The sequence below is a fragment of the Phoxinus phoxinus genome (assembly GCF_949152265.1).
Source record: "Phoxinus phoxinus genome assembly, chromosome: 4".
Classification (NCBI taxonomy): domain Eukaryota; kingdom Metazoa; phylum Chordata; class Actinopteri; order Cypriniformes; family Leuciscidae; genus Phoxinus; species Phoxinus phoxinus.
This window is the reverse complement of record NC_136879.1, coordinates 16,445,889-16,461,659: the sequence shown is the minus strand read 5'-3', so window position 1 is coordinate 16,461,659 and position 15,771 is coordinate 16,445,889. Positions and strand designations below refer to the sequence as shown.

The window sequence follows — 15,771 nt, the reverse complement described above, 5'->3', positions numbered from 1 at the left end:
CTAAATATATGAATGCAAAAGCACATGTGAAAAGACTATTAAATTGTAGATTGTCCAGCAGAGGGCAGTAGAAGACCACTTATTGGCTCACTTTCATTTTTACAAGTCTTGATTTTTACCAGTATTTTAAGTGGTCTTCTACTGCCCCCTGCTGTCTCTTCATCATACTACTCCCTAATATTGTTATATAATTCATATTTAGACTTTATAAAATCATTATTTTAACATTTACAATCACATTTTGTCAAAATTCATCTATTGGAGTATTACTATTGACAATTGTGTCACATTGAGAAATGGGAATCCTGAAATTGAAAGTAAAAAATAATCCATTTAAGAGCAGCAGGATTATATTTGTAATCTTTTTATCAGCTTTCAGCATTGGCTAATAAACAAATGCTTTAATATATTAACTATATATTTGTTATTATGACATACGTGTAATATGTGTGTAAGCATGCATAATGGAGTTAACATGGAGAAACCGGTTTGCTTTAGTGCAAAAAAATACTGGTAAAAATCAAGACTTGTAACATGCTGAATCATACTAGAACTTGGTATATCATGGTAAACTATGGTAAATCATGCTAGATTCATGGTAAATCATACTGGAACATGGTAAGTCATGTAAATCATGGTGAATCATATACTAGAACATAGTAAATAATTATACATCATCCTAGAACAGGGTAAATCATGGTAAACTTTGATAAATAATGGTAAATCATGCTAAATGTATGGTCAACTGTGGTAAATTGTACTAGAACGTGGTAAATCATGGTAAACCATCCTAGTACATGGTAAATCATACTAGAATCATGGTAAATCATACTGGAACATGGTAAGTCATGGTAAATCATGATAAATCATACTAGAAAAAGGTAAATCATGGTAATGAGAGGAAGGATTTGCACTCTTTACAGAAGCAATCACGGTCACGGTCAATCTGCCGGACGCATGCAAAGAACCAGTGCAGAAGCCACCTTTCCAGTAAATACGACTTGTGATTGGACTGTACGTCAGCAGACAGCAAAGCATTGGCCAAGAGCAGAAAGGCCCTCCCTCCAGGCTTTTTTTTTAAGTTGCGAGGTTGCGAAGCTTCATTTTCGCTCAGTCTGAGTTTCAGAGTTTCAGAGCAGAGCTTCGTGACAACGCTGCCAACAATCACGCGAGTCGCAAGCTCGCAACTGTGTGCGCGTATCTCCGAAAGTGGGTATTGTAAACTCAGCTCTGAAAAAATAGTCTGCAATAGGAGTGCACATTTAATGTAATGTAATAAGTTTCGCCCTTTCGAACCTCAGTTTTCAGAGTTTCAAAACTTTTTTTCACCTATTCGCACACCCGTTTTCAGATCACGGGTTTCAAGGTTTCAAATCTGGAAAACAAACTATACAGTGGGAGAACACTGACAAATTTGAAACTCTGAAAAAAAAATTGCGCAACATCGTAAAAAATGTTTTGCAGTTCTGAAGAAGGAAATCTCAAAAACAACATAATGTTTGCAGAGATATTCTTATTTTTTTACATTTTGCAAGCTTGCGAATCTTATTTTTCGATCTTGCAAAACTTATTTTTTTAAGATTTTGAGTTTTCGAACACTTAGTTTCAACCTTTCAGAACTTTATTTTCAGTTTTGAATCATGGCAGGATATTAATCCCATAGTATCTCTGGTCGTAACCAGTCCTTCACTGACCAATCAGCGTTCATTAGCAAAATGCTAGTGTGTTATGGGCAACAACAACTCAACCTGTAAGAAATCGAAAGGACATAAGTGTAAATGTCTTATAAAGCGCATTAATATTTTTCCTACAGAGTTTAAAAAATATATAATATTTTATTTTTATATGTTAAAAAGACATTATAGTTCGACAGTGTCACCTTGTCTGTCCCGCTTTTATTTTGAAAAAGCGCCGTTCTTCTTCAGATGGTTTTTATGACGCTAAACTTCCTGTTACTCTCTTCTCAATGTGGTGCTCGCATGTCGTCGGAAGAACGAGCTCCGAACTGTGATGGTGTGTCGAGCTAGAGAGCATGGTAGCTGATGGCAGAAACTCTTTGAATTAGCGCCCTTGGAGAGCGGAATGAGGTATGAAGGAAAATGTGTGGAGTGTGTATTATTATCAGAAGGGATTTTGTTTAAGGAAAAGAGAATATCATTACTTCATTTGTTTATGGGTTTATTGCACATGTCATCAATATAAAAACATATTCTTTCTGTGAACAATTACCGTATAATATATTGTATTTCATTTAAAAGAAGCATGTGATATTTCTTTTGTCATAACTGCTTAAAAATATATTTCATTTCATATTTCATCTTGATCATCTGTTGAAATTATTTGTATTGTGTGTAAACATGATTCCTTTGTGAACATAATTTACGTGCAAATCAATTGTGAAGCTACATGGAAGTATTTTGTGTTTCTTCTGTAGTTTTCACGGTGTCCATGGTGTCCATGGTGTTCATGGTGCATGGTGCTCGTTGAGAGGAAGAAATAAAAAGACACCCGTTTGAAACTCTCTGCGTCTTGATGTATATATCCGAGGGGCCGCTACAGTGAAAACTCATCGCTGCACCAGCCCTGCCGTCCCTGGTGAGAAGCTGACGCCATCACATCTGAGGTCCATCCACCAACCTAATACCAGCCAGTTTACTTCGCTTGCATCCAACTCCTGCACCCAGGCAAGACTTAAAATGGACAGCATGCTTAAGGTACAGCTAGAGATGCAAAAAGAGACACTGGATGCCAAGGAGCAAAAATGCTGAAAAGAGACAATTTCTACACACGCACGCTTACAGCATAACTGAAGTGCCTTAAATAATAATGTGGTATTATAAAGTCAAATTATCTTGCAAGCTAATTCTCCGTTCCTAACGCTTCTAAAACTGGTGACTATTTCAAGAGACTAGCTCATGCGCTTGGGTCTTGTCTATTTATGAAAAGGTTGAAGGGGAATTTTGTTGTTACTGTTTTATGCTAAAAATCCTTTTGGATGTCCATAATCTGTTAATGCTTGGCATAAACATTACTCTGTGGTAAAAGATAACTACAGCTTACAAGTGTAAATTCAGGCATAGGACAATCAAAGGCTACACTCGACTTAAAACAGCAGCACAAACAAACAAGATGTCACTTAAAGACACCCCATGCAGGTCTAGCTCACGTGAAAGAAAGCTAACAGAGAAAGGCCAAGAGATGCATGACCAAGACACCAGAAAACGTGAGAAGGCATTTAACAAGACCTATGACTCTTGGAAGCTGGTAGCAAGGGAGACTAGGACAAAATTAAAAACCCTCTGTTCATCAGAAGACCTCAATGAATTACAGCTAGACATTCAAGCAAAGCATGATGACGTGGGCCAGCAGTATGAACCTATTCTACATAACAGTAACACCACACCAGAGATTGTAAAGAAAATGGATGCCTGTGTTACGCTAACAAAAGACATTTGTGACCTCATAAGTAACCGGCTAGAGACTATTAATCAAGATTATAATGATCAACTTGAGAAGGAAAGGGTAAGAGAAACCTTAAACAAAGATGAATATGGGTCTGTCTTTGGCCACACTAAAACTGAAACCGTAAGCTCAGCGGAGTCACCGGAGAGAATGAGCAACCACTCCAGCTCAGCCAGTACCCACAGCAGTAGAGTAGATGCACAAGCAGAGCTTGCAGCTAAGCTGGAACAATCAAAAGCCATGAAAGAAATCCAAGCACAGCAAGCACATCTTCACAAGTTAGAAGGGGAATGGAAACTTAAAGAGGCGAAAATGTTAGTAGAAATGAAACAAAAAGAGGTGGAAATGCAACAACAGTTGGAACAAGAGAGAACCAAATTGCAGCAGTTACAAGCAGCAAAAGACGTTGCCATAGCAGCAGCTCGTGTGAGAGCATATGACGATTTTGAAGGGTTTGAGAACCATGATGAGGAGATTAATGACAAAACTAACTCTGCTTGCTACAGGAAGGAAACTGAACCTCGATTAAATCCTGATGCTGCATCATTCCAACCTCACCAAGCTGCTCCTGAGGTGACAATGACCCAGGAGTCTGTCAGTCTAGCCCAAGCAATCGCCAGCTCTTTAAGCATGAACCGCTTGCCGGTCCCTGAACCAACCACGTTCCGTGGTGACCCTTTACAGTTTACAGATTGGAAGATGTCATTCATAGCTCTTATTGACAGAAAACCCCTCCCACCAAGTGAGAAGATGTTTTATCTAAAAAATTATCTTGCTGGAGAGGCGCGCAAAGCTGTAGAAGGTTTCTTTTATCGAGATTCAGAAAGTGCATACAATGGAGCATGGAAAGTCTTACAAGACAGATATGGTAACCCGTTCATCATACAAAAGGCTTTCCGAGATAAGCTCATGAGATGGCCAAAGATCAACACAAACGACCCACTAGCACTACAAGAGTTCGCTGACTTCCTCCAAGGCTGCACTGAGGCAATTCACCACGTCAAAGGACTAGCTATCCTTAACGATTGTGAGGAAAACCACAAGTTGCTCAAAAAACTACCAGAATGGATTGTGCGCAAGTGGAGTCGAATTGTTGTAGAGGAACTTGACACATCCGGAAGCTATCCAGATCTTGCATGCTTCACAAAGTTCCTAAGCAAAGAGGCAAGGATAGCCTGTAACCCTATTGCTTCTCCATTGTTGATGAACTTCAGGGCCACAGATGAAAGATCACCAAAGAGAGCCAAAGCTCTCAACACAAACACACAAACAAAGAGTTTCGCTCAAGAGAAACAAGAAACAAACGGCAGCAAACCAAAATCACCTTGCTCCGTCTGTAAAAGTGAAGCTCACAACATCACCAAATGTCCCACCTTCGCGGCAAAGAGTGGTGAAGACAAAAAGGCATTCATCTGTGAAAATCGGCTCTGCTTTGGATGCTTGAGGAAGGGTCACATGACCAAAGATTGTAAGAGACGACACACATGCAACATATGCAGCCGTCGTCACCCAACCTGCTTGCACGATGACCGGAAACAAAGACCTGTGGAAGCAACAACGAATAGCTCCACTTCCACAGAAAACCATGCAAGCTTGGAAATGCACAAGGTCGTATCCCATGCATCAACACAACGTGCTTCTGCTACCTCAAGTATCGTCCCAGTCCTTGTGTCTTCAATACAAGAGCCACACAGAGAAGTACTTACGTACGCAATACTGGACACACAGAGTGACTCAACGTTTGTCTTAGAAGATGTACTTGACAAACTGAATGTTGATGCCCAACCAGTAAAATTAAAATTGAGTACTATGACGGCTATTGATACAATCATAACTAGCAAGAACGTCCATGGTCTACAAGTACGAGGACTGCACTCTAAGAACCACATCCAATTACAGCAAGCCTACAGCCGTGACTTTATCCCGGTGGACAAGTCTTACGTCCCAACGAAGGAAACAGCTTTACTCTGGCCTCATCTCAGACATTTGGCAGATAAGCTACCACCCCTTCAAGACTGTGATGTAGGGCTTTTGATTGGATATGACTGTCCAGCAGCACTAGCTCCTCTTGAGGTTATCATTGGGGACAAAAATCAACCGTTTGCACAGAGATCAAAACTAGGATGGAGTATCATAGGCTCATCAAATCCTCACCTAGACAGACAAGGAAGTCAGAGCTTTGTGCATCGGCTCACAGTAAAAGAACTGCCAATTCCATTGACGACAGATGTTCTAAAAGCCCTAGAATCAGACTTCACAGAGAGAACTTATGAAGATAAATATGTGTCCCAGAACGATGTTCATTTCATACAGTTCCTCAGTGACAACATCACGCAGAAGAAAGACGGACATTATGAGATGCCCCTCCCTTTCAAGGGCAACAGTCCACCCAACCTACCAAACAACAAGAGGCTAGCCACAATTCGCCTGCAGTGCCTTAAGAAGAAGTTAAAGACCAATAAACAATATTACGATCAATACAAAACATTCATGGAAGAAATGATTAACAAGGGTGATGCAGAGCCTGCCCCTACAACATTTGTAGGAGAGACTGAGTGGTACCTTCCGCATCACGGCATCTATCACCCCAGAAAACCAGACAAGCTGAGAGTCGTATTCGACTGTTCAGCCAAATTCCATGGTGTTTCTTTAAACGACACTCTACTAACTGGGCCTGATCTTATCAATCCTCTGGTAGGAGTTCTCTGCCGCTTCAGGAAGGAGGCCGTAGCGATCATCTGTGATATCGAAAGAATGTTTTATCAGTTCTCAGTCACTCCTGAATCCCGGAATTATCTGAAATTCCTCTGGTGGAAAGGTGGAGATTTGGAGAAGGAACCACAGGAATACAGGATGGCGGTTCATCTCTTCGGAGCCGCCTCGTCTCCAGGATGTGCCAACTTTGGCTTGAAACATCTGGCACGGCAACACAAAGCTACCTATCCACTAGCATCAACATTTGTGGAGAAAAACTTTTATGTTGATGACGGGCTAGTCAGCGTCCCATCGGTCGAGGAAGCCAAGAAACTGATCACTGAGTCACAGGAGTTGTGCAAAAGAGGAGGCCTACGACTCCATACATTCAACTCAAATGAGGAAGCAGCCCTCGCCTGCTTAGATGCCTCAGAAAGAGCAGCAACCATCGAACATCTAGGACTGGATCCAACCCTATCAGAGCGTGCACTCGGCATTCAATGGTCGATTGAAACGGACACTTTCAGTTTCAGCAGCAGCCTGAAAGATCAGCCTTCAACCCGGCGTGGTTGCCTTTCTGTCATTGCCTCTCTTTATGACCCTCTTGGATTCATCGCTCCATTCAGTCTAACTGGAAAGCGTATACTTCAAGAGCTGTGTCACAGAGGCATCGGATGGGATGATCCACTCCCAGAAGATATGAGGCCACGGTGGGAGGAGTGGATAAATGGGCTTCAGAGGTTGAAAGAGGTTTCAATTCCGAGATGTTACCACCCATATGACTTCCATAACATTGTCAGAGTAGAGTTGCACCATTTTTCGGATGCCAGCTGCGTGGGATACGGTGCATGTTCTTACCTCAGGTTCAAAAATGACAAGGATGATGTCCATTGCAGTCTCGTGCTGGCAAAAGCAAGGGTTGCACCCTCAAAGGTCACAAGTATCCCGAGACTAGAACTCGCAGCAGCTGTGGTTTCTACGAAAGTCAGTGTCATGTTAAAAAGTGAACTTGACATAAAGATTGATGAAGAGGTTTTCTGGACAGACTCACAAGTTGTGCTTGGGTACATTAACAATGATGCCCGTAGGTTCCACATATTTGTTGCAAACCGTGTTCAGCTGATAAGGGATAACAGTGATCCTAGTCAGTGGCACTATGTGGACACCGCAGAAAACCCGGCAGATCATGCTTCCCGAGGTCTTCGTGCTTCAGACATTCATTCAACAAACTGGCTGCGAGGACCGAAGTTTCTCTGGGAGAGTAAATTACTTCTAACACCCAGCGCTCCATCAGAATTACTCGTTGGTGATCCTGAAGTCAAGACGATTCAGGTGTTTGCAACAGAAGTCAAAAACTGCAATGACATCCTCAGGCGTTTGAGTCAGTTTTCCTCCTGGACAACAATTCTTAAGGTGGTGGCAAGAATCAAGAGGCTGGGGTCTAAACAGAAACAACACAGTGAGTATGTGACTGTTAAGGAGCGTGAGAAGGCTGCAGACGAAGTGATTAAGATCGTACAGCAGCAAGCTTTCCCTCAGGAGATAAAGATGCTTCAGGGTAAAAAAGACCTTCCAAACTCAAGCTCTCTTTTCCGTCTCGACCCTATCTGGTCTGAAGGACTTCTCTGTGTTGGTGGGAGATTAAAAGAGTCATCGCTCTGTCACAAAGTCAAGCACCCAGTCATCCTGCCAAATAACAGCCACATCACCAAGCTGATTGTGTCTCATTTCCACGCTAAAACATGCCATCAGGGTCGAAGCCAGACTTTAATGGAGCTTCGGGCCAATGGATTCTGGGTAATTGGTGGGAGCAAGTTGGTCGCTAAGCTGATACACACTTGTGTGCTTTGCAGAAAACTGCGACGGCCGACAGAAAGACAACAAATGGCCGAGCTTCCCGCAGAACGCGTCGAAGCCTCAGCACCTTTCACATACAGCGGCATGGACTGTTTCGGTCCATTCATTGTAAAGAAAGCCCGCAAAGAATACAAAAGATATGGCTTAATTTTCACATGTCTGTACTCTAGAGCTGTTCATATTGAAATGCTCGAAGATTTGTCAACAGACTCATTCATCAACTCATTGAGATGCTTCATCAGCTTGAGAGGAGCTGTTCAACAACTTGGCTGTGACCAAGGCTCTAATTTTGTTGGTGCCAGGAATGAGCTCAAGGAAGCACTGAAACAATGTGACACTAAGCTACTGGGAATCTTCCTGACTGAGAAGCAGTGCGAATTTGTGTTCAATGCTCCCTCTGACAGTCCTGCAGGTGGTGTCTGGGAACGCCAGATCAGAACTGTTCGAAATGTGCTGAATGCCACCTTTGCACAGTGCCCAGGTCGACTTGATGACGCCTCCCTCAGAACACTGCTATATGAGGCCATGGCTATTGTTAATAGTCGCCCGTTAACCGTGGATGGAATCAATGATCCACAGGCACTGGAGCCTATAACACCGAATCACCTCATTATGATGAAACCTAAAGTTGCTCTTCCTCCTCCTGGAGTATTCGTCAAGGAGGACCTGTATGCGACAAAGAGGTGGAGAAGAGTTCAGTATCTCATCGAACAGTTTTGGAGCCGCTGGAAAAGGGAGTATCTGCTGAACATATCCTTGAGACAGAAATGGCACTCACCTCAACGCAACCTCCAAGTGAATGACATTGTCATTATTAAAGACGACAACCTCCCAAGAAATCAGTGGCAACTTGGACGAGTGATTGAGACTGTTCAAAGTAGTGATGGCTTGGTTCGTCGAGTTAAAGTGCAAGTTGGGGAGAGGAAACCTCATAAAAAACAAGATCCTCCCTCCAAGCCCTCAGTTATTGAGAGACCAATCAAAAAATTAGTGCTCCTCCTAGAGAACTGACTAGAAGAAAGCAATTGATAACACTGCACAAACTGCTCTGTTTTACATCTGATAGCTTAACTTCAGGCTATTCATTTCTTAGAGTCAAGAAATCCTGCACAATTCACTTACTCTTTTTATATTTGTTCATTCATTGTACTAGGATTTGGTGGGAGTGTAAATGTCTTATAAAGCGCATTAATATTTTTCCTACAGAGTTTAAAAAATATATAATATTTTATTTTTATATGTTAAAAAGACATTATAGTTCGACAGTGTCACCTTGTCTGTCCCGCTTTTATTTTGAAAAAGCGCCGTTCTTCTTCAGATGGTTTTTATGACGCTAAACTTCCTGTTACTCTCTTCTCAATGTGGTGCTCGCATGTCGTAGGAAGAACGAGCTCCGAACTGTGATGGTGTGTCGAGCTAGAGAGCATGGTAGCTGATGGCAGAAACTCTTTGAATTAGCGCCCTTGGAGAGCGGAATGAGGTATGAAGGAAAATGTGTGGAGTGTGTATTATTATCAGAAGGGATTTTGTTTAAGGAAAAGAGAATATCATTACTTCATTTGTTTATGGGTTTATTGCACATGTCATCAATATAAAAACATATTCTTTCTGTGAACAATTACCGTATAATATATTGTATTTCATTTAAAAGAAGCATGTGATATTTCTTTTGTCATAACTGCTTAAAAATATATTTCATTTCATATTTCATCTTGATCATCTGTTGAAATTATTTGTATTGTGTGTAAACATGATTCCTTTGTGAACATAATTTACGTGCAAATCAATTGTGAAGCTACATGGAAGTATTTTGTGTTTCTTCTGTAGTTTTCACGGTGTCCATGGTGTCCATGGTGTTCATGGTGCATGGTGCTCGTTGAGAGGAAGAAATAAAAAGACACCCGTTTGAAACTCTCTGCGTCTTGATGTATATATCCGAGGGGCCGCTACAATAAGTACTCGTTCATTAAATTTTCGACCTATAACCCATGTTGAACTTGCCAAACCTACAATCCAATCTGAGATTTCTCAACGGCAATCGGGTGAAAGAGACAAATTTAGCCGTCTAGCTCCATAGACTCCCATTCATTTTGCACTCGGGCGATCGCCCCCAGTGGAACTCTGGTGGAACTACAACCAAAAATTCGGTACAATAGCACTTAATAGGGAGTGGGCAGGCTCTCCGTAGACGTGCTCTGCTATAACCTTAAACCCCGATGATCGATGATGTGACTTAACCATTTTGTATGATCAACTCTGGAAATATTCCTTCATTCAAAAAACGTAATTTGATTAAGGCGAGACACTACAGGTGAATAGGGTACAATTTAAAAATAATAGATATCACCATGACACTTCATCAGTTGATTACTTACACAAGTTCATAAAAAAAATGTATTACAAGTTTTTGAAATTTGTATGTTTAATTATGCAAATTAGGTATTATCTCATTAAATATGCACACTTTTGCATATATTTTCGGTAGATAGATCTGAACATATGATAAAGCCAGGTGCAAAATTCTTTTTTCCTTTTGTTTACACACAAGATGAAAAAAGATGTTCAGAGGGATTTCAGGATATATGCTTTCATTACCTAGGAAATCAAAATATACTGTCCATAGCCTTAAAAAATCGATTTTCGCCATATTTTTGGGATTAAAATGTCCCATAAATCAGGCCAGGAATGATTTATTAACAAATCCCTCTGAACATATCTTCAGAATACTGCTAAGTGTATAACTGGAAAATTTGGTGTACATCGGTGCTACATAGGCTGAGATGTTTCTACTGGAGGATGACAAAAAACTCATTTTGAGAAAAAGGCATTTAAAGATTTGTAATGTAAAAAAATCATACTTTTTTAGTAGAAACAACTATTTACTGACACAATATCTTATCAAATAATTAGCAAAAACAATACAAACCACCTAAATCACATCAAAACTTATAAACACAGCATTTATGGCCTATAACTGAGCAGAAAAACAGTCAAAAACACACATCTAAGTGTCAGAGCGCATCACGTGATGCATCTGAACCAATCACGTTGTCAGAAATTGACATCAGCCAATGAGATTTCGCTTTTAGGGTTAAATGCCCATTTTACTTTCACGATTGGTTGCTGATTAAAAGGAAATGACCATATTTGGACCCGACAGCATTGTACAGCAGAGAGAGAGCTTTTCAGACATGTGTGTGATTAAAAGAAGAACAACGAGATCGCGGAGCAGCGCGTTGATTTAGAACGCCAACTTTTGCTGAATTTCGGAGAAATCTATAGACGCAAATAGACAAAGTGTAGTGAAATAAAGACCTAAATGTGTATTTTGGACTTTTTTTCACCACAAGTCTGAAAGAAGACATGTTATTGAAGACAAATAGCCTAAAATCTCAAAATTGACCAGTGAAAAAAAAACGAAGTTTTTGCCTGCCGTGTCTCGCCTTAAAGGATGGAGATTGCACAGGAAAGTAAAGTGAGTGAGTGAAAGCAATTGGGACATTGCTTAATTTGTATAATATTTACTCTTATTGGTGTCGTGCTACAGACCTAATTTAAATATTATGCAGGAAACAGAAATCCGATCGGTTATCCAGATACAGAGGCTACTTAATATTGTAACAGACTTTGTTGGACTCTGTTATGATCATAGACAGTATATAAGAGGTTATGATGCACTAATTCTGGACGTACTGGCGCTCGTGGTATATGTGTGTATGTAATGTATTTTTCCCCTCGGGGCTTGCCGTAGATTGGCATGGGTCATGCGCGCACTTGGTACTGGAGTGTCGCGGGTTTCTTTTGGAGTTGGTGATCGGTGTTATGTAATAAAGTGGAGAAGAGTTCCAAACGGTTATCGTTTATTGTTTTCTTATTTCTGAAGTGCTAGGCGAACCCTGTCTGAACGCTCGGTCACAATATGAACAAATGTAAACGCACGGTGTCCTGATTGGCTAATGATCCGCTTGATCGGTTCATGGGCTGCGTTCGAAACCGCATACTCAATGAGTAGGTACTTAATTTCAATAAGTAGCCTACTTACTTAACGAGCGCTAAAAGAGTAGGTACTTTATAGCCAAATCTCGTTAAGTATGAATGCGAACCGGGCATCTTGACGTTATCATGTGACCTACGACGCGTTCACAAGTGCAACAACTTGAAAGATTTGAACGACACGTTTAATTCATCTATCTGTAAATATCTTGATATTGTTTAAACTTGCTCATTTTATGGTCTTTTTAAAGAAACTGCTGCCCATTTATTTTGTGAATAAATTTAGGGTAGTTCTTATATTTAACCCTACTTATGTGACCCACCGTTTTGTTGTGGGACAAAGGGGAAATAAGGAGTTGTTCCTTTAATGTCGTAACGGCGTAAATTGTAGTACGAGCGGGAGGGAATCATGGGTATTGTAGTCCGGAACACGCATGGTCGAGTGTACAGCATAGTACGAGCGGAGATGTGTTTTTCCTGGTTTTCCTGTTGTTTTTCGGTAGAGATGCACTGAGTATTTGTGTTCACTGCAACATTGTGGGTCATGTGAATGCAGCCCGGAGATATCAATAAAGCAGCATACTCAGGACACTTTGTATAACTCGTCATTTGGACGGACTTGAGTGACTGGTAAACTGTTACGCACACACACGGCTGCTGAGACAGAGAGCGCCGAAGTGAAAAAGATAACATTGGGGGCATCGTCCGGGATCTTGTTCGTCGCGTTTGGTGAGTTATATGGACAATCTGAATGGTAAACTGAAACAGATGTTGTCAGAGAGAGACAGCAACATGACGGATGCGCGTGAGAGAGAGAGGATGACGAGAAAATACTCATACAAATAAGAGCAGTCAAGTGAACCCTGCCATATCTGTAATGACGGAGAATGAGGAAAAACGGACGCACATCTCATTCGCGGATTGGTTAAATGAATTGGAAGTTCAAGTGTCCAATAGTGAAAGTAAAAATAATCCGTTCAAGCAAAGTTTTGTTCCTCGCCCTCAATCAGCTACAATTAATGGACCTGCGCGTTGCTTTGAGCCAAAAATACGACCACAGGCTATGAGTGAAACCAACCCTTTCAAAAGTGTTGTGGAAAGTGAGTTTACATATGACAGTGGAATTGACACACCATGTTACATACCGGTAGTTGCCTTATGGACCGGCGACTAAAGCTTACTGGAGCCAGTGGAAGAGATTGTATCTAAAAGATGGCACCCTGGTAAGGCGCTTCTACCTGATGGAGGGCCCCGAGTTTTATCCTCAAATTATCTTGCCAAAAGTCTTTCGGAAGGATGTCATGCATCAGATGCACGATGGACCAGTGGGTGGACACTTCGGGGTGGAGCGGACGCTGTCCCGATTACAGTCACGGTATTACTGGTACCAGATGCGGGAGGATGTTACACTCTGGTGTCGCACGTGTGCCAGCTGTGCTGCGAAGGCTCGATCCACAAAGACCCCACAAGCGCCAATGGGCACTGTTCGGGTTGGGGCTCCCATGGAAAGGATTGCTGTTGATTTGATGGGCCCTGTCACAGTGAGGCTCTGTGACTAGAGACTCTTATTTTGGAGAAGCCTCTTATAATCACAGTGGACTGAGAACATACATACATGCATTCTTTTCACACTAACATCTTAACACACTATCTGTTTTATGCATATTTTAACATCAGTTAACGCGGATATATGTGTGTCACTGATTGTGTATTGTTGCGTGTTGTACCTGTCCTCTCCATGTCCTTTTTCTTTAATTTAACATTTACTGAGTTATTCATTTCTCTTTGTTGATTTATGTATTGTTAAGAACTCAAACAAGACCGGTAACCATGTTAAATGTTTATTTATTTTAAATTAACCACTTGCATAACAATAAATTGTCATACTTGCGTACTGGAACATTTTACTTCACCAAACAGCAGTGATGGGAATAACGGCGTTATAAATAAACGGCGTTACTAACGGCGTTATTTTTTTCAGTAACGAGTAATCTAACTAATTACTGTTTCCTCCGTAATAACGCAGTTACCGTTACTGACAATAAAATGCGCCGTTACTATAATTGAGTTCACTGAAGCGGTTTTCATCCGATTGGGCTCTTTTCTCCGCCATAGGAACTGCAAACTCTTTTCTCTGGTGTGTGTGTGTGTTTCGAGGCGCTGGACTGGACAAAAGCGAAGCGAACGTCGTCAGCGCGCGAGAGAGACCGAGTGTGATCCGTCCGAGAGCGCGCTGGACAGTTCGCGAGATTGACCGAGTGTGATCCGTCCGAGAGCGCGCTGGACAGTTCGCGAGATTGACCGAGTGTGATCCGTCCGAGAGCGCGCTGGACAGTTCGCGAGAGAGACCGGAGTGTGTCCATCCGAGAGCGCGCTCGACAGTTCGCGAGAGAGACCGAGTAGGCCTATGTCCGAGCATAATATAGTTTATCATCTGCAACGTTTTAATTAGTTTACATGGTTATAAAATAAAACTCCAAAATAACCTGCAGGGAACGTTCAAAGAAAACATCTTTGTTTGACCGGTTGTGAACACGTGCGGCAAACACGACTAGAATTTGGCTTAAAAAACCTCTGATGATGACGTTCTCTGTAGGTTATACAAATAAACTCCCACAATATTAGATTTTATTATTATTATTATTATTTATGTTGGTACATTGTTCAATATTATATTGAGAACACTTTTAGTTAAACTGTTTACATTTGTGAGGAAGAAAATACTTCAAGTAGGCTAGTATGTCTACCAGTTGTAAGTTTTATCATTTTAATTTGCACTACAAAGAGTGTATGTGTATGTATATTTTTTATTACTTATTTTTGGTACATTTCTTAAGAAGCATACCGGTAATTTATTTTTGGATTTGTTGGCCAGTTGTGGTCTGTTCAATAAATATTAAAAGTTCTAAACCATCAATGTTTTATAATAATAATTTGTTCTAGTGTCCATTTCATTCATTTAACATATTTAATATTGGGGGTATCCAAGATATTTCACATATTTAAATTTTTCTTTCTTTTTTTTAAGTTTTTTTTTCAATAGTTACTTTGCCTGGTAATTAGTTACTTTTGTAATGATATAACTCAGTTACTAACTGAGTTACTTTTTGTGAGAAGTAACTAGTAACTATAACTAATTACTTTTTTTAAGTAACTTGACCAACACTGCCAAACAGACAAAACCCGGTCACTGTAACTGCCACCATTTTTGAATACCTCTTTCCCGCCAATAGTCGGCACAGTTAATTGTTCCCATGTGTGAGGGGGAGATTGGGGTTCTGTTTGATTCTTTGTTAAACATTGTTTAACGTTAATAATTAATTGAGTTTGTTTTGTTTTCAATGTTTATATATTTTGGTATTATTTTAACAGTTTATATCTTTGTTACTGTTAAATCTATTTAGTTTGTTCTTGCTTAAATTCCTTTATTATCTTTAATTACCAAATGGTTTGGTCCAGATAGGAGGGGCTTAGCCTTTTTAAGAAGGCGCCTCAGTTTTGTTAGTTAGAGGCTCGTAGAGTGAGTGGTTGTACAAGTTATTGCTCTGTATTTGGGTCAATTTATTGGCATAGCCAAAGTTGTGTGCAGATAACTTTGAACAGTTTATTTTATTTTTATTTGTTTAGTTTTCTTTTTGGATTTTCACTGTAAATACCTCTGAACTTTTGACCTCATCATCACGTCACTTCATTTTTACGCCTCCATCTGCCGGTACATCCAGAGCAGTGGTGCTGCTACTGCTGGTAACATCTTTGAGGCCTCTT

General features: G+C 40.7%; 1 protein-coding gene across 2 annotated transcripts; it reads left to right on the top strand.

Moving 5' to 3' along the window:
• Positions 1-1,765: 1,765 nt before the first annotated feature.
• LOC306996689 (uncharacterized protein) lies at positions 1,766-9,958 on the top strand. 2 transcript variants are annotated; one of them, XR_013797149.1, is made up of 2 exons: positions 1,766-9,493; positions 9,841-9,958. XR_013797149.1 is itself a non-coding variant. In XM_079609454.1 (2 exons), the coding sequence occupies exon 2, from the start codon at positions 3,130-3,132 to the stop codon at positions 9,022-9,024; it is 5,895 nt and encodes a 1,964-aa protein (XP_079465580.1). In that variant the 5' UTR covers positions 1,766-2,087; positions 2,435-3,129; the 3' UTR covers positions 9,025-9,958. The 2 variants fall into 2 exon arrangements, 1 of the variants encoding a protein (XP_079465580.1); XM_079609454.1 differs by having other exon boundaries at positions 1,766-2,087; positions 2,435-9,958.
• The last annotated feature ends 5,813 nt before the right edge of the window (positions 9,959-15,771 follow it).

Coding starts and splice junctions, on each gene's coding strand:
- LOC306996689 (XM_079609454.1), top strand. CDS start 3,130: ATGTCACTTAAAGACACCCCATGCAGGTCTAGCTCACGTGAAAGAAAG.